This window comes from Polyodon spathula, chromosome 16 (genome assembly GCF_017654505.1).
Source record: "Polyodon spathula isolate WHYD16114869_AA chromosome 16, ASM1765450v1, whole genome shotgun sequence".
In the NCBI taxonomy this organism is placed as follows: Eukaryota; Metazoa; Chordata; class Actinopteri; order Acipenseriformes; family Polyodontidae; genus Polyodon; species Polyodon spathula.
Window position 1 is genome coordinate 35,085,937 of NC_054549.1, and position 27,370 is coordinate 35,113,306.

Genomic DNA, 27,370 nt, shown 5'->3' on the forward strand with positions numbered 1-27,370 from the left:
CTTCTAACTGCCTTAACACCTCGTCATTTGGTTATTTCAGAGCAGCCTTCCTTTGTTTAGTCGAGAATAATGAATTTAATGGTGGGCTGTATTACACGTGTCCTTCTGCCACTACTAACAAAACAAAGTAAACCATCCCTTTGTTGTCCTGACAATGCAATGGAGGCATCTGGATATGGGTGGTCTGGTAAAAAGTGAGAGGCATCATTTATGTGTGGTTTCCTCCCTTTCTCTATCGGCAGACAAAACAGGCAGGCGTGGACAAAGGCAGTAACTGGAGCCCCTCCAGGTTACTAGAAGGTCTCTGTTACTTACTACTAATTACTGTGTATATTTATTGCAAATGTTAGACATCTGAGAAGTCAACAATATGATGCTTAAACAAGCAGAACTGACACAGCAGCAGTGTCAAAACACAGAGTCCTGTCTGTTGTGTAGCAATCTTTATTATTCTTTTTTTAAATGAAAATGACAAACTGCTAATGAAAGGCTGTTAAATTGCAATATCAGTATTAGAGCTCATTGAACATTAGTGGTCAACATGACCAGTTTATTTGCTGCAGCATAATTTATTGAACAAACAATGATGAAAAACATGCTAACTTACTTATAAAATGTAGCTGGCGATGCAAGCAGTATAATATGCGCACCAACTGTCTGTCCTTCAGTGAGTCCAACCATAACTGAGTGCTTATTGATATTAAGGGAGCTGATGTTAAATGACTCCCATCAGTTGCAAGCATGGAATGAACAAGTCTTGTGAAAGTCGAAGCCAGTACTTAGAGTATATTAACAGAATTTTAACTGCAGTACAACTAGAGTGGAAATTGTAATCTGCTTCAGGTTTAACAGTAACATAACATTTATGAGAAAAAACTTCTTATATCAAACCGTTTCAAACCAAAACAAGATTCAAGCCACTGGTGCTTTTTTCACAATCACATGTACTTAGAAGTACCTTTAAAAAGTAACACAAGACAACATTTCCCAATTAAATGAAAAAGTGTCCAAGGCTTAGGGGAAACTGTGACAAATGAGACAAGCTTTTACATAAGTAAGGAAATTAAGTGCCTTTATGCAATGTCCTGCAGAGCTATTGTTGCTTTCCAGCTCTCTCTAGCTCCATTTCCAATTTCCAATCCAGCCATCTTATTTAAAACTGTCAATAGAAGATGTGCAGAGCATTAGAAAGGGTTTACAGAAAACACCATCAAATATGAGTAGCCTGCTGCAATGACAAAGAGCACAGCGCCGTCAAATAGAAATTGATCACACAATTCTTCCTCCCTGCAACCCACGGTGCATTGTCCCCTTCTGTTCAAATGTTGCTATGATTTCAAAGTGAAATAGTGCACTTTGCTAGAGAGAGATATTGTACCAACTTTGGAAATATGAAAGTGGAATTTGAAAAAGCATTACTGAGTATAATGAACCTGTGTGCCCCCACGCGTCCCTGTTAAAAATTAAATTCTCTAAAAAGAAACTGCATTTATAGCATTGGATGGAACATCTAGATACAAGTAAAGGTAACTACAGGCAATCTGCTCGTTGCCAAGAAAGTCTGTATAATAATAACAATCCTATTGTTTAGCTGAAAGTCGGAACTGGTCTCTCCTTGGTACTGGTGTCGGCTACTGTTTTTACTTGGTTTCCAGTCCTGAAAACACTTTAAAGAAGTTGAGAAAAAAAAAGGTAAACAAAAAGCATAGGAAAACAGACATAGTTTCCTTCCTCCATTTTAAAGAAAGATGTTAATACGGACTATTCTTTGTGAGTGACTATTTGATAAATGAACATTTTTAAACACACTCCATATCCCCAGCTGCATGAATTGATTAATGGAGTTTCAGTGGCTGCCTGGGCCCAGCTGTGAAAGGGTGTCTATTCAGATAAAGAGGGCTGGTGACCAAGCCCCCACCTGGGTACCATGTTCAAAGAGACAGGATCTCTGATGGTGCTGCTCTACAAGCCCACAATGTGCACTGCAGGCATGAGCATGGGCTGAATAAGTACTGTATAATTACCCCATGGGTCACATGAGGTGTGTAAGGTATCTCTTGAGTAATATGTTGAGTGTAAGGTATTTTTTATTGTATAGTTTGGACAATAGCATAATAAAATGACATTCAACATTCATAGCTGCATCAGCAACATGCCCTCCAAATACACAAGATATTTCAAGACAGTGGATCTTTACCTATCTTACGCATCTTTAGTATTACCATGCGCTGTACAGTATATGTTACAAGGTGTATGTTTTATTGTCTTCCATATACAGCTATAATTGTGTATGTTATCATATATCTTTCATTGTATGTACAGAATGCAGGAAACAATGAAATAGCAAAGATTCTCCATTCCATTCTATTTCTGTTGGCAAAATGATCATTTGACATTATTGCCATATGTACAGATACTGCACGGTTATATAGACATCAACCCAGCAGTGTGCAATACATTTCTAATGCCTGGGGCCCTTCTTTGATAGAAGAACATGAATATAAAGGGCAACCTTGAAGATTGTTGACGCTGTTTAGATTTTGTTCTAACTTGCTTGGATAAATCTGAGGCAAAGAGAGAACAAAAGGCTGGAATGATGGTAATCAGGGACTCTGTGGACTGTGAAGGGATGGGCTGCTGCCCTTTACCATCTGCTGCAAACAGCAAACACCCAGCTCTCTTCACAAATCTGGCAAACTGCAATCCATATTCTGAGTTGTTCACTGTGCATATCTAACTGTTTATTGTCAGTAAAATACTCCACCAACATACACCTGGATTGTAAGACGAAAGCATTTTTATGTTTTATTGAACAATAGAAAATATCTACAAAGCATTAGCATGATGGTAATGGCATACAGTGGGGCTGCAATGTAGATACAGCAGTAGCTCACCAGTGCTTCATGAACACAGCCCCTTGTAATTGTTCTTTGTTCTTTACCTACAGAGCTCCTTTCTAACCCTCCAAGCACCCTGAACAGAGCTGTGAGCGAGTTCCAAGCAGGCGTGTAATTGCTGGTATTGTGATATTGAACTGTGACAGTGGCGCTCCATTTCTAACTGATCACTGTGGAAAATGAGACCCGTAGTGTTGCCCCGGGCTACAACTAACAGCGTTCCTCTAAAACAGGAGTTTTGGACGGCTTCATCCCTTCCCAAGCTCCAGCAAAAACAAATGCTACACACCATTTATTTTTTTTATGGGGAAAAACAACAAAATAAATTCAGCCTCAGTTAAATTACAAAGGGGGGATATTAGGCAATATTTTTGTTTGGTAATCATTTCATTCTTTAGCATTGTTTTTATTTCTTCGTTGGTTTTTTAGCGGAAAGGTGGTCAAATGGTGTTAACAACAGTTTATTTTACTGAGATTTAAACCAAGCAAAGAGAGCCACCAGATGGCCACATATTGTAATTGCAGTCTAAAGACCCAACATTTGTGCACAACTCTGTTACACCATTTGCCACAAATCCTTGAACCACAAATCCTTGAACCCTTGAAACAAAAGCAAACAAGATGCAGTTACAGTGAATTGATAGCAACTGGTCCAAGCATAGCTGTTAAGCTTATCAAACTCCTATCAGCTTCACAGCACACAGATAGCTTTCGCAACCTGAACAATAGCATCCTGCAGCGAACTCTTTGGCGATACATGTGAAAAAAATAAATAAATAAAAAATAGGTCATTGAAAAAGTTTCCCTCAAATTCTATACATACTCACACACACACACACACACAAAGTACAGACTTGGCTTCATAATTAATCAACTTTTAACTAGCACTTGAATTAAGCTTATTATCATACACCAGCTATCTCAGGAGAAACAATATGGAAAGTTGAGCGTTTTGGGATGATATATTTCTGTTACATTACCTCGACCTTGATTTAACTATTACATATTTCACCAGATTCCTTAGTAGATGCAATACTTTCAGCACAGGTCGATCAAATGATGTTTCTTTGCACATGAGTAGCAGTTCAGTATGAATCTGATCATATTTTTTAAGCCAATGCAGTGCACTAATCATCATTCACAATGTGCCTCAGCTTCCCCAAACTCATCTTAACAGCAAAGCTTTTTGATTGCTGCCTCAATGATTGCTTAGCGCGTTACTCCCTCTAGTGGTCTATTCAAAAGCCCTCAGTATTGACTTAGGTATTGATGAACAAAAGCATTCAGACAGCAATCAGTGACTGAATTCACTTTTAAATACTTTTTAGTTAAAAAAAAAAAATGCTGGTTATCCACTAAGGTCTGTGTTTTTCAATATTTTGTCTAATCATTTAAATTAATTTCATAAATCAAAATACAGATTGCGACTGCCAAAACACACACATTCTTTCAGCTTAGTTTCTTGCCCTCCATACAATATATACTACGTAATAGATGGGCTTTCTGTAAATTCTAGTAGGTCGATCTTTGTACTGATACATTATACAAAAAAACTGTATTGTTTTTTAAATAGTCTTTCTTTGTTTATACACTTCAAACATGAAATGCAACCTCCACAAAAATACTTCCCAAAACCACACATGGAATTCAGAGGTTCGGGCTGGAGATAACTGTACGGTACTGGTTAAGATCCATTGCAGGGGTATTGCCATCAAATTTATATCAATAGATTTTTTAATTTTTTTTCTAAAACTTAACATGCAGAATTAAACTGCATGTCAGAAAACAAATACGATCATCATCATCATTATTGTTATTTAAACAGGTTAAAAAAATCTCAGAACTACTCCACACTCACAAATAAAGCACTATACCAAAAATAAAAAAAAAGTTCACTGTAATTCATTCCAAGAGCAGCAGGATTTTAATTTGCTTGATCGCTTTTCTGAAATCTGGCCATGAATGCCAGTAATAACAGGAAGGATCAAGATTAAGGCAGGATTCTGACATCCTGTGTGGAAATGACATGGGTGTGTTGACGTTTGATAATTGAAGGGTTTACTGAGGTTTATCCTTGGTGCCTGATTAATTTGCAAGGGCAGGGTGGCAGGTGGCATGATAATATAATTCAAACCAGGAACCAAAGTGTGTTGTTAAAGGCCAGCAAACTCCATTCACCTACTAATCAGTCTTAGGCAGCTGAATGTTATGCTAATTGAAAGCTTAATTTCCAGTTTCCCTGAAGGTACAGAACACACTAATGATGTATAAAATACACAAGCAGTAAGGGGCTCCCGAGGGCGTATCCAGAGAAGGCATTCCGCATGGAGTGCAGGATGCACCCTATAGCCTGGAGGTCTCCGGTTCGAGTCCAGGCTATTCCACTGCCAACCATAGATGGGAGTTCCCAAGGGGGAGGCGCACAATTGACCGAGTATTGCCCAGTGGGGGAGGGCTTAGGTCGGCCAGGGTGTCCTTGGCTCACCGCGCACTAGCAAATCCTGTAGACTGTCTGGACACCAGTGTGCTTGCCTGTAAGCTGCCCAGAGCTGCATTGTCCTCCGACGCTGTAGCTCTGGGTTGGCTGCATGGCGGGCCTGCAGAGTGAAAAAAAGTGGTCGGCTGATGGCACACTCTTCGGAGGAGAATGTGTGTTTGACTTCACCGCTCCCGAGTCAGCGCAGGGGTGGTAGCGGTGAGCTGAGTCTAAAAAATACAATTGGATATTTCAAATTGGGAGAAAAACGGAGCAGAATCAACTGGTGACTACTGAATAAAAAATAAAAAAAATAATGCACCAGCAGTGAGATGAGGAAATTAATTACCATTAATCACATTATTTGAAATAAAAGTCAACATTAAAAAGGCCTGGTGGCTTGTGAGGCTGTTAAATGCTATCACCCCATAAAAAGACAACATAAAAGTCACCAGCAATATCCTCAATGTCACGATGATTTACTGCTGCTTCCTGCTACATAAAAATAAGAAATGTTATGCATCCTGCTTTTAATAACAGACATTACTGCAAAGATAAAGAGGACGTGTTTATTTTAATAAGTCACAGCTTATTAAAAACGCATTGGTAATTTTTTCTTCTGCATGTCATTGAAATCCCAATTTAAATTGTGCCAGGAACACAAAGAAACCAAATACTTGTACTTGTTTATTTAAAAACATTTCAATAAAAAAAGGTAAGCACAAACAATGGCCACAGCAGCATTTATTCAGAATCAACAGTTGTCAGTAGTTAACAGGCATATAACAGACACAAGAGAAAGTTTAAGGCAGAAATATCAGGCTTTTATGGTTAGAAATGATTACATGATTTTAAAGTATATTGACGTCCAAAGTGAATCCATGCAGGAGAGGACAGGAGTGATCCCTCATTGCATGAATAGGGAGGAGAGCAGAGAGGCGGGGCTTAGAGGAGTGTCAGTCACAGCTCTGTGAAGAAGGGCTACTAGATCCAGAAGGTGGACAACAGAACTGATGAAGGGCATTATCATCCCTGTCAAAGAGCTGAAATGGAAATAGCGGTTTTCAAAAGAAATCGATTTTTAAGCATGTGCCATGGCATTTCTTCTGCAAAGCTTAAGAAATGTAACCCCAGCATCATGAATGGTATCAAGTGTAAAACAGATTTGTGAAAAAACACCTTTGTTATAACGGGTAGATATATTTATATTTTCAAACAGAACGGTACAGCCGCAACTAGAAAGGAAATTGATTTCGCTTGGAAAAACTATAGAGTGGCATAATAATTTATGAGGAACCGAAACTCCATGACAGAAGAATCTAAATGTTGACTGGGTTGAAAGAACCGCAACAACAACTCGTTTGGATTGAACTTGCCCTTCTGTTCTTAATCAATTCATGCTCACCACAGCTGTGATATAAATAACTATATGCTGAGATTACAGTATATGGTTCAATACATTGAACCACACCAGTGATCCAAAACTTAAGACAGTTTTTTAAATTGGCGAGCAAAAAAAATGTGTCTGATTTAAATCTGATTTGCAAAAAGCTCCATAATTTTACAAATACATAGTATGTCTAAATCTATAACATTTACAGCTCATACTGGATAGTAATTTTGCAAGAAAAAACAAAAAACAAAACATCAACATATTCCTTTGCTTGTATTACATATTATATAATATATGCTGAAATGATGAACCTCTTGATTCTTCCAGTTTCAGTTGGTATGAACTGAATTTCCAGTTAAATAACACTACTGTTTAACTTAACAGTGTAATGTAACATTAGAGCTGCCTTGGCAATTAAAAATGCATTTCAAGCTCACAAGCAATTCTAAACAGATGCCAAGGGTCAGTTGAGCTGACACTAAAACATTCAAACACAACACAGTTAGCTTGTACAGCATCACGTGGATCTGAAAATCCAATAAGAAACATTTATAGGGCAGGCCACAATAATGTTTGCCAAACAAACATGAATTAAGGTATATTAATATTCCAGTCTGTTCGCTAACTGTGGGCTGCCAAGGTTCCTAATTGTAGAAATATATGATGATTTTTGTGATATATACATTTTTTTTAAATATCTGTCCATGGAAATGTTTATCCAAATTATAAGAATTCCGAAATCAATCTCACGCTGTTACTTTTTGGGACAGACAAAATTACTCAACTCCTTGGCAGATTCAGTAAAAAAAAAAAAAAAATATATATATAACAAATCAACTATTTAAGATCTGAAGTCATTAAACTGAAGCTGTGTCCCTAACCTCTTCAAAGATATGTCATGGCTAAAAGGCACATCAAATCCCTAAATCATTTTTTACCTGAAGTTGAGTAACTGTCAGAAAACACTGATTAAGATAAATGATACTGTAATGTGTGGGATTCATATTTTTTGTTTGTTTGTTTGTTTTGCATTTGACATTAACAAACTGGGGATAACCTTGCATTAGCAGTACAGTGCATTTGAAGAACACATTCTTTTCAGCATCATATATATATATATATATATATATATATATATATATATATATATATATATATATATATATATATATATATATATATTTTTTTTTTTTTTATGTGATGGAGGCTAGAGGACTCCAGTAGTTGTCATCAAGGCTGTGTGATTCATGCAGTCTCTGCCCTGCTGCGTGTTGATGCCTTTGCCTCTTTATACACAGATTCAGTTAATCGAAGCCTGGCAGCAGCAGCAGCTTCTCTGACACAGCATTTTATTTATTTCTTTATTCTGCCAGAGCATGCAGTGCAGCCATTCTAAAAAGGGACTTTATAATTAAATCAATTACACACAATGAGCAATGGCACAATAATGAAAAGACACCTCTGAACTATTTATGTGCTACTTACATGAGCACCGTCAACATATCTCTGTGCTGAAAAGTGTAATTATTGTAAGAGCAGGCAATTAATGAACTGCTTATTATTAATCTATTAAAACAATAGTGATTCTTCTAGAATGTAGACACTTTAGGAGGAATATGGATGTTCTTCATACTTCAGGCAGAAATCACAAATCACAGCTTTTTTTTCATACATCTTTGTTCTACCCAGGTGCAACTGGAATATGCAAATGGATGTCAACCCTTTTCATCTCTCATTCAGCCTGTTATCTTGTCTCTTTTCTGGTGAAGTTAGGGGCTACATCTCTGGGGTTGGTGACTTGAAGGGAAAAAACAAAACAAAAAAAAACATACCTCGACAGCTGCCAAGATAAAGCATAATTGGGTCTATTGATTAAACTTGCCTAGTTTGATAAGAGTTGTATTAAATGAATAACACAACATTCTGTATCCCAGGGAATCATTTTCCAGCTCTAATGGACAGGCGGATGGAACTCTGGCTATGGGATCTCAAGGGGGTCACATTTCCTCAACCCAATCAGCAATGCACTTCAGGGTCACAACAGGCACTTCAAATTAGGCTTTAATAAACACAGTTTATGTTTAGTACATATTTCATGTTCACATATTGTCACCCTAAAGCACAATTTCATAAAGTTCTAGATTCTGCTCATAATTAGGTTGCGTGTAATATACACTTATAGAAAGTGAGTTTCGCACATCAACACATGCTAAACTTACTTTCTAATCACCCTCTCTTTCTCTTATATACACACACAAATATGTGCATTACACCACAAGTACATGTCTTAAGAATAAGCAGTTACCACTACCTTCAGTTAGAGAAAAATCTTTTAGGATTAAGATGCAACCTTCCTTTCCCCATGTCTGTTGCAGTCGTAGCTGTTAATTTCAGAATCAGTTAAATTAAACCACTGAAAGAATTGGTTAAATAGTTCAAATGTAGTTCATAAAAGGTGTCTTGGCTAAAAACTCCAAATCCAAGGAGTTCAGAAACTGACAGACACATTTTTATTTTAACTGTCATCAAAAAGCCCCTGGCAAAGGTCACCAGTCTGTGAATATTATATGAGGTTTCATGTGGCTTGTGATCTTTTAAGCTGCATGAGGTTCATGCTGTTCTTGATATACATTTTTTTTTTTTAAATGTATGCTCCCATGTTATAAACAGACTTCTAGAACAAACCCTAACATTAATGTATTAGCTACCCTATGACACTGTATGTATTTGTAAAGTAATCAAATTCCATGACCTGGTTCAAAAAACAGATTGGAGGGAATTGGGAAAAAAAGGTTGCATTATTTAAATTTTGATTATTTAAAATGACTCAAGCATAAATTTGGCAGGATTCACGCCAGTGTTCACTGTGATAAATGTTGCTATAACTACATTTCCTTCCAAATCTGTTGACAGCTGAGTGGTTGAAGAACAAGCGCTTCAGTTGTTCAAAAACAATTGTATAAAATATTTTGCCTAAAAAGTGATACTGTTAACATGAAAGCATTTTAGCGTCACTACATTCTAAAAACTACATTATACCAGCATAGTGACCGGAATCAAAGTCAAATAGCGTTAAGAACCAAAATGACATTTGATGGCTCTATAATTGTGCCCTGCCATCAGTTTGCAATTGAGTGTTATTTGCATTTTTTTTTTTTAGTTTAGTTTTGAGTTTCATTCCGAACAGGAAGGTGATGTCACCCCCTTCTTCCAACCTGCAGCCTCTCAGTTTACTCATTCCGAAACATGTTTTCTAGTAAAGAAGCTTGACGATAGTGGGACGTTTAGAAAGCCACCAGAACGCTATTTATTCTGTGTTTCCTATATGATCAATGACATGAAACAGTACCGAACAGCTTCCTAAAATGAAGCTCTGCAGAATGGATTTGTTCATTATTTTGGAATTTCCAGTAACAGAAGGAAAGTTGTACCAGCAGTATCTTGCATCACAACAGCATTTCGGCTCACATGCAAGTGAATTCCCCTTTGCTTTGTATTGACCAATAAATTCCTAGATATAGAGACAACACATGCAAAAACACATGTTGAAAATACTCCGCTCTCACAACAGTGACTACGCTACCCTGGGGTCTACCTCAACACAGGTAAGTGGGTGGACTATGACTCCACTTACCTGTACTCGGAACGTATGGCATGGACTGTTAGCTGGTTATTGTACAATGAAGCAGGACAGCAATACTGGTGCAAAGTATTTATAGACCTACGACACAAGGAAAAACAGTCAAAACACCAAGTCTTGAAGGGCTTTTTATGAGAGAAACCAATGAAAGCAGTTACGTGCTGATGGCTTTAACTTAATTTGAACTCTTGGATATTTATAAAAATAAAAGGCTTTAGGTTTAAAACCACTTTTCTATGATAAATAACTCTGCACCAGTAAGCTATTTTAAAGGATGGACAGCATTAGATACTGTTTTAATGTTTTCAGAAAAATAAGGTAATGAAATGAAATGTTATCAATTTGGACACTAATTATCTGACATAAAAGTAAATCATTCGACACTAAAAAAAAAGAACATGTTGATTCTCTTTGGCATCATTTCCCTTTATGTGTTTAAGAACATATCAGGAGATAACACTTGACAAGCAATGTATGCATTATGAATTATTGTTCATGAGGTTATGATCTCTTTATTAGATGCAGTACTTGAAAGGTACAGCAGTTCAAATATACTGGAGTAGAAATACCCTCTTGTTCATGTGGTTTAAGTGGGCAATGAATAGTGATACTGAAAAATTAGGAAGCTTTTGAGCAGGTATGTGTACCAGGACAGAGGTTGGACGCGTACCGGAGACCTTGTGCACACCAATCGAACGATACTTTCAATTTTGATGAATCTGCCTAGTTTTCTGTGGTGATGATTGAAGGCATGCTGCATTGGCAGCAACTTTCAGACAAATAGATGTGGATATATTTAGATAAATAGTGCAAACGTTTCTTATGATCCTTTGAAAGATTTGCAGTGAAACAACAAACCAGGTAATATGCTGAGTGTGCGTTTAAAGCGCTCCCTGAAGACATACAGCAGGGAATTCTAGCTTTACCAGTAAACAGGAAGCTAAGGGAGATGCACTTGCTTGAATTCCAGCCTGTGACCTTCAGAATTGTGCTTATAGGACCTTTTTCTATATGGTATACAACTGTATTTCTGTTTAAGAAAGCCACAGTACAGGAAAACTACTGTACGTAAATCCAGAAAAAAGGTTCATGTTCTTTTGAAAATTCTAATATCATCTGAATAAACACCAGCATATTTTAACTGTTAATTCTTCAAATGGTAAAACCATTAAAACAGCTGTGTCATGTGCCATGCAAGTTATATTTTTTTATTTTATTTATTAAATTACTGTATTCAGACATTCAATAAATATTTTTGTATTTTTAGATGACAAATCCCATGAATTAATGTCTCAGGTCAAGACAGGTAAAAAGCATACACAAATCAAGCAAACACTACAAAATAAGTGTCAATTTCTCCATTAAAACTATATGGATATATCTATTTCTGTCAGCTGCCAGTCCTAATTGGGTCTGATAGAGTCCCAGTTCAGCTTATTTTGCTGCTAATGGAAACAAGAGGCTTCAACCCAGTGCAAGTGGCAGATCATAAAGGCCTGCATCCTTGGACTGTGTGGCCACGAGAGGGGAAAATCAACGCCCTCTCCTCCATAGTCCTACAGGACCAACCTGGAAATCTAGATAGAAACAGAACCGCAGTGGAAATGATATACTTGAATAGTGTTACTATCCCAGCCTAACTCAAGAACAGTAAGCAAGCAGAGTGACAGCACCCTTTTAATAGGTGCATAATGTAGTAATTATATTAATTACTGAAACCCAGTACCTGCCAAATCCACACAGTAGGACCTCACTTTAACACACTGTGACACTATGAAACAAGCACATTGGTTAACAACCAGGTCTATAAAAGCCTCTAAAATATGGGAAATGTTTTCAATACACCAGCACCTTGTCCTTGACTGAGATACGCCCCTGAGATTAAAATTCTGTCCAGAGAACTCCCTGTCTCAAAGGCTTGCAGTTGGGCATTTCTGAAATGGTTTACTTTATTATGAAACAGTCATTTATTGACTAGCAACTCACATAAAATGAAGTCGCTAAATGATTTTTAACACACCCTGTACACTACATGTATTTGTGGATAAAGATACCAGAGGGTGATTAGAAAGTAAGTTTAGCATGTGTTGATGAGGCTCAACAGTGGCTGTCCTGATCCTTTTTGATTCTACTGTCATAAAGCACAGCAAAATGATTATCGTTAATGAGCAGAATCACTTCATCAACAAAAAACCCACCTCCCCCTGTTTTTCAACCCTGCCTTCGCCCAGAAATAAAATATTACTATAAAATACTGTGTGTCGGAGCACATTACAATACTTGTTTATTAATATTATTATGCAGTTTGACAGGTTGCCTGCTATTCAGTAATACGGCTGATGCAAGAATACGTTGTTTACCAAGATTAGGATTTATTTGTCAGCTGGTAATTAATTCTCTTGCAATCCCTGCTTGGGAGGCAAATGAGATGAATCAACTTGAGGATAGTAAATACTGCCTCCCCCACTATTAAACATGTATTCTTGACCAGTGCTTGTTATTAAACACTATGCAACACAGAGCAATGTACAATAGTTCTTTGTTTCATAGAACATTCAGCCACAACTATGTGCTCAAGGGCTACAGTACTCTGCATCATGCACCGAGACCCGTCAAGTGAAAAGAGCACGCCAGCATCTTGTATTAGCTTTCTCTGGACGAGAGACTAAAGGACTCTGGATATTGCCTCATACAACAGCCTGATGTTGTCTCCATAACTACCCCTGCTATTCTGTGATGTCACAATCACTACACCAAGCCTGTCAACCTTTACCTCTCCAATGAGCAAATATGACAACTCGTGCAAAGATACTAGCAGTGCATGTATACTTGCTGAAATCCTAACTTGTGAAAATGACACACGGGCAGCTTACTTATTGCAGGATTTGCACAGCTACTGTAAGATTTCACTTTCTTAATCCAATCCACTTTCCAATTTTCTGCAACATTTTTCTTTTAAAAGCAAAATTTGTTATGGAAACCTTTTTGGATGACAGAATCACTTAGACTTTTTTTTTTTTTTTAAAGAGGAAAAACAACTCAAATCACATTTTTAGACATATTCCATTTAATATATACCACCAAAAAAATCTGCCGATGTACAATGCAAAGGAAAAAACTAATGTGAATCCAACAATAAGTAAACGCAAATAATAACTCCACAAAACCTTAGTCTTCAAATTTCCTTAACTAAGAAAAAAAGCAACACCTCCTTCCACTAATGCAAACAGAGAGCTGTAGCAAACTGCAGCATTCATCATCAGACAACAATTAAAATGGCTTCAGAGTATATATAGTACCCTCCTCAGAAGATGTTACTATACCTCCTCCCGCCTTGGCAACACTCAGGCACCAGATGCCCTTCTCTATTGACCTCGCACTATATCATAAAGATCAAACAGGTACTTACAAATAACAACGTCTGCATGCCATCTTGAAGCTGGGGTTCTGTCTGGACAGTAAATCTGAGGAAGCACAAGTCACTCAATACTGGGAGGCGCAAAATCACATTCACTGGCTTTGCCTGTTCAAGCTTGGTCACAATGGGACATCATGCACAGATGATCCTGCATCACACATTGCATCAGCAGGACCCAAAGCAAGCAGGGGTTGGGGATCAAAACAGTCACTTGCTAAGCATCCTCTTACAGGAGGATAAGGAAATGCAACATACAACAATGCAACTCCAGAATAGCTGCTTACCAGTTACCACATTTAATGTGGAGACACAGCCAGTCAAGCCTTTCATTTCAAAAGGCATTCAAATCATTTATCTGCTTTGTGTGGTTTATGTGCTACAGATTAATCTTTGATCTGTAGTTGCTACCTCTTATTTGGTAGCTGTAGTACAGTCCAAAGCAGCGGCAGCAGATTATTGGTCCACAGGTCTCCTTGGTAACAGCAGTATGTGTTGAGGTACATTTCATTCCCTTTACACTGCTGCAAAATCAATGCATTGCTATCTGCAATGATACAAACAGATGAGGTGCTTAGGACTAATGAAGTGCTGAATAAATAGCTCGGCAGGTAAGCTGCTTAATTACAACTGGGGGGTTGACAAGTGGTGTCTTATTTAAATGGTTGATTTTTACATTCTGAAATATTACGGTAAAGTCTCTGGGAAAGCAAATTTAAAAAGCCATTGTGAAAACAGTCACTTGAAACTTGAAATTGATTTGAATTGATTGAGACTAAAATAAGAAAACTTCAATATTACAGTATAATAAACTATAAACTTTTTTTATTTTTCTGCAGTTTCTACAGTATAATAAAAACTTGTTGTATTTTTGGAAGTTTATCTTGCACTTTCACAGTCTGAACAATCACCAGCTTTGTTCTGACTCATTAACCTGACTTTACAAACGAATGTTAATCCACCCTTCCAAGAGTTTATTACAGTATACTAGGGTAAAAGAAGAACTATGCAGTACATCAACAGCGACAGCACAGAAAACAACAGAAAAGCCAGGAAGCAATGGTAAAGCATTACAAAAAAAAAACACCCAAAAAAACATGGTAAATATGAGTGTCACTAAAGTCATTCATGTTTCAGGTTTATTATTTACTGTACCTACTTTCCATATGTAGCAGCAGTCGGTGAGAAGAAAAGTAGCAATACAGATGAGCTCTTTTGCAATGTGGTTAAGAAGCTCGCTTGAGGTGCACAAGGTCGCTGGTTCCCGTCCTGCCTCTGCCCTGTTCTGTTCCAAATTTTTCAGTATCACTGGTTATTTCCTACTTAAACCATGTGAACAAGAAAGTATTTCTACTAAGGAGTATATAATGTTAAGAACGGCATCTCTGTTGGCCCACTCCAACATGGATTAGCTACAACATGGACAAAGTGGGATTCCACATGCTCCTAAACTGTACTGGGACCATGTGAAAATGAAGTGGTGATCCCAGATCACTGTTTCCAACCTATCTGTAACAAATAACTGAATGTGTTTATATAGGATGGATTCATTGCAGCAACATTTTTCCCCATCACTGACCAAGTCCTCAACAAGGTTTATAATAACTTCAGAGACCTGCATGATTGTTGTTGAAATGTCAAATAACAAAATTTATTTTAGTATTATTACATATCCTTTAGTGTTTTACAGTTCTGAATAAAATACATATTTTTCTACAAACAAGAAACTACTAAAGTCTGCTTCTTTGTAAACACAGTAATATTTTTATTAAGCTCGACAGTAAATTAATCTGCACTATTGTTTTCATAACAGACGAAAGTAACCTCATCCAACACTGCATGCACTTGGAAACTTGGAAATCCTGTGACAGTGAAAACCCAGAGGCACACCCCTGAAACATCAATCATATACACTACCTAGAAAGCAGCTGTCTATGCAATTAAGGAAGAGAAAAAAGGATGGGTCATTTTTAGAGGGAATCTGTTTGATTGAATTTGTAAAGTATTTATCATCCTTGAGAAGCTCCTCCAATGAGCTGCATTTCAATCAGAAAACAAGATGTTGGCAGTCTGCTTACCAAAAACGACCTGGCACTGCATACCAACTTGAGAAGCAGCTCTTCACCTCTGTATTCTAGCAATGCGACGAGGGTATTATGATGCAAACACCCTGGAATATTATCACATGTAATAGCATAAGCAGCATGATGCAACAACCAATCAAAATAATATAACGCAAAGTGTTATGGTGTATGTTATATGACCTTTCTATAGTGCCTCAGCGTCCTGTTACTCAACACGGTGTTGCAGAAAAATGAACATGGGCAATACAGTATGTTACATTGAAAGAGCACTCCCTGGAGCTAGCTTTTGTTCACTGCAAGGCTTTCAGGCTTCCCAACATTCACTTTTAAATTGCTGGGAAGTTTACCACTGAAACATGAAGTTGGACTTCCATGTAATTAAGGGATTTTGGCATACCCAGTAAGAGTGCAGATCCCTGCTTCTTTAGCCAGTGGAGCATTTAAGGAATGAGTCGACCCAGTCACTGTCCTATAGTCCTATATAGAAAAGCCTGAGCAATAAATCATTGTGGTCCTGTCCCAAATTTGTCAGAGATGGTGAGGATGCTTGGTTCTTGAGATTGTTCAGGTAAATAAGCTCAACTGTATTGCAAGTTTAATATTTACATTGTGTTTTAAAATAAGCTGAACTGTATTGCAAGTTAAAATTTAACACAAAATTTTAAACTCCACCCCCCCCCCCCCCCCCCCCCAAAAAAAAATAAAATAAATTAAAATAAAAAACACTATTTGGGTTTTTATGATTGCCACTTAGCGACCTATAGTCCCTTTCTTATTAGAACAGCTCCAAACCCAAGTAATATTTTAAACACGGCTGTGTGCATGGAAACAGAAACACACGTAACTTTGTCTAAAGTTTATCTTAGAATAAAATATATATATATATATATATTTTTTTTTTTGCAGGGGCTACATTAATTCTATCCAGGTGATACAAGGTAAAGGCTAACATTGTAATATAAAAAAATCTGCTTTTTCATTTGGTACATAATCCTGCACTCAATAATAATACTCCCCACTGTTGCAAATGTGTACCTGACATTTTCTATGCAACACTAACTGTGTGGCATCATCCCGGCTGCTACTGCTGGAAAAAAAAATGTAACCACTGTAAGAAAAAAAGCACAGCAGATGAAAATGGAAATTTATGAATGAAACCCCTCAACAGTGCATGGAACAGATTGGTAGAGAGTGACAAATATACACAAATACACATGCTCTTTATTTAGTGATGAACACCAGTGTGCAGCACACATTACTGCTTACTTACAGGTACATGCGTATTGTGAGAACTGAAACCTCAGGGAACAGGAGGAGTACTATCTTGGGCTAAAACTGTTCACATATGGGGGTACTGTAATAACAGCAAGAATGGTCTGACTCTCTAAAAGTTTACCTCAGTTCTTCCTCAATTATCCATAATAACAGGGTACTGCCACTGTGAGGTGACCCATCCAATCTGGTGGTGGTATTAACAGCTCTAATAGCACGCAATACTTTACAAATCTGCTGTACCGTAACTGCAAGTAACCAGCAGTATAGTAGTGGGCACTAGTGAATTATCCCTAAATTGCATATATAATGACATTTTTAAGTGTATTAATATATTTTTTTCCTGATTTATCTTATTTTAATTTCCAGAGGGATGGTCTCATGGGAATTAGCTCCATTATCGAGGATGGTTCTAAGTCAAGAAGGAAGCACTGGAATGGCTAATAAAAAAAACTATGAGTTTACCAGTGGGGTTGAAATGATTCACTGTGCACTGCTGAATCTTGACAATTCTTTACACTAAGTCTCGTCATACCAAGGTTGTATGTCGAGGCATAGAGCTTGAGCAAAAGAGCTGCGTAGTTACTTGTAATCTACCATAAGCCTTGTCATGCTCAGTACAACATTGGAAACTTAAAATGTGGATAGGGATAGAGGGCTGTTGTTTCAACACTGGCCTGTAACACAATAAACATCCCTCATAAGCCATTCCATATACAGCACCCTCAGAGACTCAACTCACTCAGCATTAAAAAGGACCAAAGGACCATGGATCAACAACATTCAATCAAAGAAAGTTTATTAAAGAAGGAACTGAATCACAAGGTTTACACTGATCCCAGCCCAGTGTGGCACAGTATCAATTTGTTTCAGGAGAATGATACATCTTGACATTTAACTTAGAACGTAGATGTTATCGTCTCTTCTTAAGAAATTGAAAAAGGCAAAAAATTTATAACTGTAACCATTAACACACGTCAATGCAAGAATGGACAATCTGATCGATGATGGCAGTACAAAGTGGCAGAGAGAGAGAGAGAATGGAAAGGAATGAGTTGAAGAAAAGATGCAACCACCTTAGCTCAAAGTGCCTAAAATACTACGTCTAGAAGTCACTAGTACTCTCCAGTTTTAATAATAATAATAATAATAATAATAATAATGAGATTATGCTTTTATGAAATCATAATGTCTGTATAATTTTTCAGCCACAATACCTATGGGCCTAATACTACTACAGATTCATTAAAAGTGAAAGTTATGAAAACCCTTTTCTGCAAATACAGTACTTAAAACCACGTAAGTAAGGTCTACAGAAGAAAGGTGGAGAAACACTGCTGCAGAATATTGCACACTTATGTCTGCAATTAATATCCAGCAGAGGGCAGTATGTTTATGCTAAAATCATTTTTGGTCAATCTTCCCAGGGTACAGTATTTGACAGGGCTGCAACCTTTTTTTTTTTTTTTTTAAAAGTGTTCAGCAAGAGAATATAATAAACACATAATAATGCTGTTAAAAATCACATTCGCATTGCAGTTGAATAGTCATGGACTATGTTCTACAAATGTCAGATGTAACACTTTATAGCTTCTGGAAACACGCTGCATAAGAAAGGAATTGTGACGATTTCTTAACATTCAGGGCAAAAACAATTAGCAATTGAGCTTCAACACTGGGAATTAAAGGTGCCAGTAACTGACTAAAATATCAGCAAACAAGCATAGCATCAAAAATCTCTCTGCTCTATTTGCTTATGTAGTTTGCAAAGACCTTTTACAGTTGTCAATTCCTTACTTAGTGTCTTAAAACAAGTTCTTAAAATAAGTGCTTTGACAAAGAGTGAGAGAAATGTGATGATTCCATGTTACTGGCACATCATCTTAAATCTAGCAGTAGCCTAAAGCAATGTCTATGTTTTCTAAAACCTTGCTATTATTGATAGCCAGGATGGAAGGGAATGAGAGGGAGAAGGGTTATTCTTGCATATGCCGAGGGGTTAGGGGAGCACACGACCATCACCAAAAATCAATGACTCACACAGACATGCATTATTAAAAGATGCTGTTTTTTGTTTTTTTTTCTTTACCACACCCCTTATAGTAAATTGGAGTAGGTATACTGTTACACCTTCTGCATCTGACAACCCTCTTCAACTCATAACTAAGCTGTGCTTAGAATCCTAGCTCAGGCAATAATCTAACCTACTGCATGAACATGACCGCACAGAAAGGCACTGACTGACTGACCTACAAAACTGAGCCAGCAGGGACTTACTGTAAACAGGTGAGAACTCAAGAAAATTAATGAAACATTAAAAAATAATTTTATGTGGGGGCTGGATGGACGGCACTGGAAAGTGTAGCCCTCTATTTAGCCCCTCATTGTCCCACCAAGGTGCCACAACCTAACCCTGGAGATAATCTCTGTTTAAGGAGAGCAATTCAGTCCCCAAGCCCATCAAATATTCTTTGGTCTGTCTGTGAAACTTCCTCCCAAAGGTGTGCATTAATGGCATGAGATGGCATTTTTGTGATCAGGCACCTCAACAAGAAATTCAAATAATTGTTAGATTTGTTGACTAAGAAGACGACACTTCACTGACCCTTCATCTCAACAGAAAGCGTTTAAATAGCAGCCTACAAGGAAATGCCTACCAGCAGGACTTACCGAAAGTATTTGTTTTTGACAGTATGCGCTCTCGCAGCTACATTCCACCTTTGGCTTTTTTCGTAGTTTTAGAAAGCAGGGACAGGCTCAGCCTTGGAAGCTACATCACCAGGTTAACAAGGTTTTTCTCTTTCATTCTTCCCCTGTGTGTGGGGCTGATGCATCCCTGTTAAATGAAAGCTGTACCAGCGCTGGCTGCAGCTACCCTGAGAACTGCTAGTCTGTTTGATGTATCCTGTTTATGTCAAAAGAGCTGATGATTTTCTTTCAAACAAGCCAAAAAGCCTTCAGTAATTGCTCCACTCAGTGCGGTGATTTGCTACCCGAGGGAAATCTGACAGTGTCTGATATTTGAGCTTCAGTGGAGGGAGTACATGCCCTCCAAGAGCCAAAAAATAATTAAAAAAAACACATAAAAAAAAAACCCAATAGGAACATTTGACACACATGCAGGCAGGCGATCATTTTTCATGTAATATCGATTGAATCCCAATTCAACCACTGCTTAATGGCCTTAGACTGCATACAAGAAGGACTGAGCTTGTAGGCCACCCTCCCTGACAGGGTCCTGCTTGCTGTGTTAGCAGCTGCACCTTTGGATAGACAGCACTACACACTTCCCAGTCTGCAAAATGCAATTCCTCCAAACAAACTTGTAATTTGTTTTTTTAATTGACAGCTATTGTGAAACAAACCAAAGGCAGTAAACTCCCAATAGATCAGGTTGTTTACTCTTTGGAAGCATTACAGTACACAGAAACCAAGCTGTCTAACTTGAGATTCATAAAAACGGATACAGCTTTACAGTTTAATAAAGAAACTTTGTTGGCGTTTCTTTGTCTATAGCATGTATGGTACTGTGTAATACAGTATAGCATAGTACTGTATAGTATGGTCTAGTCAAATATAGTGGAACCAACAGAATTGAAAGGTCACAGCCTACACTGCCTTGGAATAGACAGATAGGTGAAGAAAAAGGAAAGAAAGAGAAAACATCAAGGACATGTGTGAAATGTTTTATTCTTGGCTTCAGCATAGCTTCTGATAGTGCCTGAATGACTGGCAACCTTCCACACATTAACAGCTTTATTCAGACGCTGCTCAATCTGTTTTTGTCTTTATCTCCTACGCATTTTAGTGTACACAGGTCACGCTAATCCAGACTGTTCCTGTGAGATAGCACTTGGCCTCACAACACTTTCACATCATGTAATTTATTCTTGCTCTTGCCATTCCTCACGGTTTCAACTCTATTTAACTGGCACATCGGGCTGACTGGAATTAGCCTCTCCCATCTTCAAGTTTGAAGTTCATCTGCCAAATGCATGCTTCAGTGAATGAGTAGAAAGCAGAAAGTACAGTACTATATATCTTGAACCCTCTTCTCCTGCAGTATGACTGAATTACTTGTTTCTAACAGATGCAATATGCAAGACCTCAGTAGTGTAACTATGCTGTGCTGGGTGTGTTAAGATAATAATGGGGTATGAGACTGACCCCTACTGTGTATACAGAGCTAGTGCATGTTACGGTCAGTATTGTAGTTGTATGTATGCACATATACTATATTTCTGCACATGCAGACATAACACATTCACAAAAGTAACTTACAAAAATAAAATAATACTAATACTATTCTTCTGGTTTCTTATTCTTTCCAGGTCTCTAGTATTGCAGTCTAACTCCTAGACAGCGGCAGGTACAGTATCGGTATAAATTCCTGGAAATTAAATAAGCTGCTGCGTTTGTAAAAGATCGACAGCACTTTCCTTTACACACTCATAGCTGATATGCAGCTGATGAAACAAGTTCCAAAGATTCAAATCTGTAATATCTTTTTGTACAGCAGATAACGCAAATTGTGCAAAGCAGTGGAGGTTCTGCACTGCAGACAGATTCTTACTCCTGACAATAAAAAGCTAGGTATGGTTAATACACAATTTACACAGATTATATATTGCACTGGGAGACACTTCAGAAAGAAAAGCAACTTACTGCCGTCTACAGATTAAAAAAATGTTCCTTAACTGTCCGATTTCTCAAAGAACACTCTACACGCATGAGTAAACAAGCAGAAGGATTTTCCTGACAAATGATCAATGAGGCGGCAGGCAGGCAGATACACACATACAAAGAGTAGCATGCTGCTGCTTCTTTAAAAATATCAAGACAGTGAAAAAAATAATGGCACAGTTTAATTCAGCTCGTTATTTACACAGTACAAGGGATATTGAATTGGTTGCCATCTTATCGAAACTCAATATTTTTCTTTTAGAGACCAACGTCTATCCTCCCAGCATTTTTATCTATATTGATGCTGAATTTACAGACAAAGAAAAAACAAATACACACAAAGCGTCTCTGGTTCCACTATTCACTGGAAACAGTATCAGGGGGTTAGGATTTGTCAAAGGCTGTCAATATGGATACACTGTGCCGTACACAGTTTCTCAGGTACGGTGCATATCACACCCTATTAAATGGCTATGCTAGTCCATTCATGTTCAGCTCTCAGAAGGTCATGGAATTGAGAGGCCCAATAAAACCAAATTGAAGGCTTTCAGGAGGTGCGCATGTGATGGAAAATGGTTTCAAGATGAAGGCTGCACAGAGAATGAATGCACAGCAATTGAGCTTGCATTAGCAGCTGCATAAGGTTGGTTTTGCATATAGAATACTGGGTTCTGTACAGCATGCACTCATATTTGACTTACTCTACTAAACTACAAACATCTTATGTCGATGTATTTTTTTAAAATGGTTGTGTAACCCTGATTCCTTCTAGATTTTGTATATAACCAATTTTAATGGGAAATTCGTTTTTTGCAGCGTAAACATAAGCAGTATGACAAACAAAATTATTTATTTGTCCTTACAAAAAAAAAAAAAATCTAGTTTAAAATGTATATCCTAGAAAATGTGCTGGCTAAATGTGCAATTAAATGCAGCAGGTGCAGTCCTTGAGGCAATACTCAATGTATTAGAGGAACGTGAACGAGGATACAGGAAGGTTACGGAAAATAATAACAATAGAACTTTACTTTGAATTGCAAAGAGCTGTAAACCAGAATGGACTGTTGCCAAACTAGTATGCATAGTGCATCTAACTTCTTGTTTCAAAAAGATAATACTCACTATTTAAAATAATTGAAATAAAATTTAAAAATAATTACATGTTTAAAGGTGGTCTGTTGTGCATTTACTGTATATGTGATGAAATATGAATACTTCATAATCATTGAACTAGCATATTAATTAATTATTTTAATTCAGAAGATACCCACATAACAAGATAAGCTATTTATCACATATCCTCTTTATAATGGAGCCTATATATCGATAGTGATGTAAAAAGTGAGGAATCAAATAGTAGTATTAGAAAGGTACCGTATATCAAACAGTTTTCACCCTGGATTATTTCCAGATATTTCTATATTTCTTCTAAATCTTTCCCCAAAAGACATACTATTTGTACTGTTTATTAATGAATGTAGTTTAATGACACCCCCACAATCAGCCTTTGGCAGAATTTAGCTTTGGAAGTGATTTACTTGAACTCAAAAACAAACAAAACCAAAAAGGTCTGAGGGGAATGCTTAACTATTCAATGCTGGTAAATAAAGCTAGATCAAGCATAAATAACGACTTTCAATACAAGAAGAAATAGAAATGTGAATGCATTAAAATTATGCCTTCAGACAGAACATATAATCTCCAAGCTTATTAAAATTTCATTAAAAAAAAGAAGAAGAAGTATAAAATGATTACGCTTTTAAATGGTTTTTGCCAACACGTACAAGTAGACATGCCTGGTGCAATTTTAGATGATCTTACCCTTTAGATTAAAATAACTGCAACGCTATCATTACTTGCACACTGGCGTGCTAATAGGCATTCCCTTCGTTTTAATAAAAGTGGTAATTTAGTTCAATCAAATATGTGCTGTGATGTGTCTGCTTACTCCAGTTGATCACAACGCACGCTACAGCGCTTCCAGTAGATAGCAATCCCTGAAGTAGGGCCACATTTTGCCACTCAGTCAATACAATCCTCATAATCAAGAAAGACACCTAAGGGAGATGCTTCAGTTGATAGATTTGTCTCATCTCATAATTTAGCTGCACCTGAAGATCTAACATTAGCCCAAATTAGATGAGAGGATCTTGTAATATTTAGCCTAACTGTGATGCCACCTCTTCTACCATGCTGCATTCCATCTGATTATCAGAATCAGCTTGCTGCAATTTACTGTAATATTAAATTACTGTATAATCATAACATCCTCATTAACATACCAGTGCCAGACAATTCCTATTATACACCAAGCTTTACCTTTTTTAATATGATTTATTTACCCTTGCGGTCATCTGTTTGAAAAACAAGATAAGGGTGCATGTGTGTGTCAATTTTAGATACTATGTAAACCACAGACCAAATGTTGTATGTCTCATTTTTATCATGGATTAAAAATACAGATACAAGTCATCGGTTATAATTAATGAAAACAATTAAATATGTAAACCCCAAAACAGGTTGGGCCTTATAATTATTCTGTGTGGTTTAATAGTGGATAAAAAGTAAAATCCAGTCTTCAGAAAATTAACATTTGTATTAACGTTAAAAGAAAACAGTGCACAGCATACAGTTGGTCGATACACAGAGGATACAAATAGTGGAGTAATATTACAGCACAGCAGTTGGCAGAAACAGATATAGGAATGAAGCAAAAGCCTGTGGATAATGCTCACTGACCTTGTGAAACAGAGCAAGAATGAAGTATGGCAGTACATAGTGGGCAGAACCCACAAGATAAAGGCATTGCTTGGTTAATATGCAGGGTGGCTATACAATCATTCAGATAAACAGTTGCATATCTGTGACAGTAATGCATGCATTGGGTGTTGTGTTTCTTCTTTGTAAGATGATATTCCAGTGATAGCTTTTTCTATGAAGCAAGTGAAACCAGGTTGCTCTGCGCACTCATGGAAAACATATTTCAGCTTCATTTAATGAACGTACAATCTGATGATAATATAGCAGCTGAAATCAAAAGAGTGGGTGTCCCAAGAGGGCTAGTAATCTTCTTATTTCTCTGCTCTGCTTAGAAAAGAACTCCTGAATTAGACTGGTTAGAAAAAAAGAGACCGTCCAAGTTACTACTCATCTGCCTGATTATTACAGATTTCAGTCCTTTCAAATCACATCGAGGCAGAGCTTCCTCCTAAAACTTGTTTGTCAACGCTGTGAAAAAAAAAAAAATTGTAAAATGAATACTATTCATTAAACACAAATACCCAATTGCACATTTAGATTTGCTCTATTTTCTTCTGAAATCTTATTTTCCTTGAACTGGTATTGTGACATCACAGGGTCAAGGCTGTCACCATAGTGCCAGAGCTCCAAACAATGACATCCGTTTAGCAAAGATTGTGAAGTAATAGTACACACACTTTGCAGAGGATCCTTTACGATGTTCACAAAATGAACTTGCAAACAAACCTGTTAAACTATACCAAGAGTATGTACTTATTAGATATGTATCTAGGGATACTTTACTTTAGTGATACTTCCACGGGTATATCTGGACACACCCCAGATCTCTACCTACAAGAGGACATGAGAAATGACCAAGAAAGGAAGGGACAGGCTTTGGAAAGATTGAAAGTCACAGCAGACCTGAAGAGGAGAGGAGAGGTTCGGCACCCTGGTTTTATCTCTGTGGAACTGCACTACTTGCATTTAACCTGTAATGTATACACGCTAGAGCAAAGTAACAACGTGATTTTTCCTTAGTCCAGTCCCTGCATTTATCACATGCTTCATCATCGATACCACCAGCTACCCATTAAACAGATCAAGAGGTGCTGTTGTTTCCTCTTTTTTCTAGTTTCTATAAATCGATAATACAGTAATAAAAGAAGAAAAGGTAAAAGATTGCATTGCCATTATAGGCCTGTTATTGCTATGCTGTCGCTAGTATAGCAATGATGGTTCTCCATATATCTTGGGGTCTTTTTAATTGATTCAGGAATCAACTATGGGACAGAATGGAAGAAGTTCTCATGAAGTAAACAAGTTAAAGTATGTATTATCCTTAAAAGGCCATTTGCTTTTGATAATCACTACAGATGAGTGCAATCCATTATTTTTTTGTAACATTAAAAACAATAGAAAAAGGGGATGACTTAAGTTGATAAGGAATACTGTTTTATTAGTTTTCTGTCATAACAAGTGAATCCATAACAGTATATGGATATGGAAGAATAATTGTTCTGAATAGTTGTGCCAGGCATCCTATTAACTGTAATCAGAGCACAAGTATATGATACGGTATTTCAAAACCTAGGAGAGTCATGACATTGTGCAGGTTTCATTTGTGTATTTATACATTTTGAATTGCAGTGCTGATAACAATGGCAGTGGTCTCCACACTGCCCTAGCAAACTGCCTGACCCTCTTACAATGTGACAGTAACTGTCACCATGACAATCAGAATCTTTAGAGGCTCCCTGCAGATGTACATTAGTTCCAACTGTGATGCTGTCCATTGGGCCAAGGCCGCCAGTATTTTTATTTTTTTTTATTGTTGTTGGGCAAATGCAAAACACAAGAAACTTGTTTAATATTTGCAAACTGAATTAATTACTATTTACTACACCTTAGCAAACAGCCGTGTTGCTCTAAACATATTATTTTCCTTTTCACCCTTACTTGCAAAAATTATTCAAAGAAATGAATTTATTATAGCCCTAGCTTCGCTGGCTCTAACCAGTGAATAACTACAACAGCCGAAGCATTTATAAAACAGAATGAAATCCCAGGAGACAGCAACACTTCTCAGAGTAGTAACTAGCATGTACACACACTGGCATCAGCCATCGTTCACAGGCAAGGGCTGAGTCAGAGATATCCATTTGTATTATGTCTCTTTAGAATTAATATTGTTATAATATCAATGTTTTGTTTTTTTTCCCCAGGGCAAATTACATTCCTTATTCCTTTCCAAGTTTACATTTACTGTCACTTTTAAAATCCCTTCAGCCGTCTGTGACAAACTGCATGTGTCTTCAGTGAGGATGAAAAAAACCACAATGGGTTGTTGGGTGGATTTTAGCTGGCTGCAAGACGGATAATGTTTTATACAGGTTGCCTTGGAATGCTTTTAAAAGGACTCGGGTGTCAGAGAAAAACTCAAAGTTGTGTACAGGGGAAAGTACTTAGACACAAGCTCAGCCAACTACTGTACCTTTCAGTTCAAGACGCACAGTCATGTAATGTACTTTACACTGCGTGTCCTGATATCAAAAATAGGTCTACATAATAATTCCCTGAAAAATAGAGGAAAGGTAATTTCTGGCAATTTTTGTATCTATTTCTTCACAGTCCAAATTGCTTTCAAGGATCTAGCTTTTCTTATGTTTTTTGTTTGCTCCAATGTGCCCAGTGAGTGCAGTTATTATATAATAAACAGATTTTGGAAATAAATACATGACCTGATAGTGCATGCACTTTCACACACAATG

At 37.3% G+C, this 27,370-nt stretch overlaps 1 protein-coding gene across 3 annotated transcripts in view; it reads right to left on the bottom strand.

Annotated features, from left to right (window-relative positions):
- The window catches only part of LOC121328451 (IQ motif and SEC7 domain-containing protein 1-like), a 151,905-nt gene that overhangs the window by 76,703 nt on the left and 47,832 nt on the right, over window positions 1-27,370 (bottom strand). The window contains exon 1 of one of the 3 annotated variants that reach the window (XM_041273122.1): window positions 13,816-13,924. The exons of the other annotated variants lie outside the window; for them this stretch is intronic. Coding sequence (XP_041129056.1) covers window positions 13,816-13,838 — 23 coding nt within the window. The 5' untranslated portion in view covers window positions 13,839-13,924. Of the gene's footprint in view, window positions 1-13,815; window positions 13,925-27,370 lie in introns of those variants that run through there. 3 annotated transcript variants of the gene reach the window in all.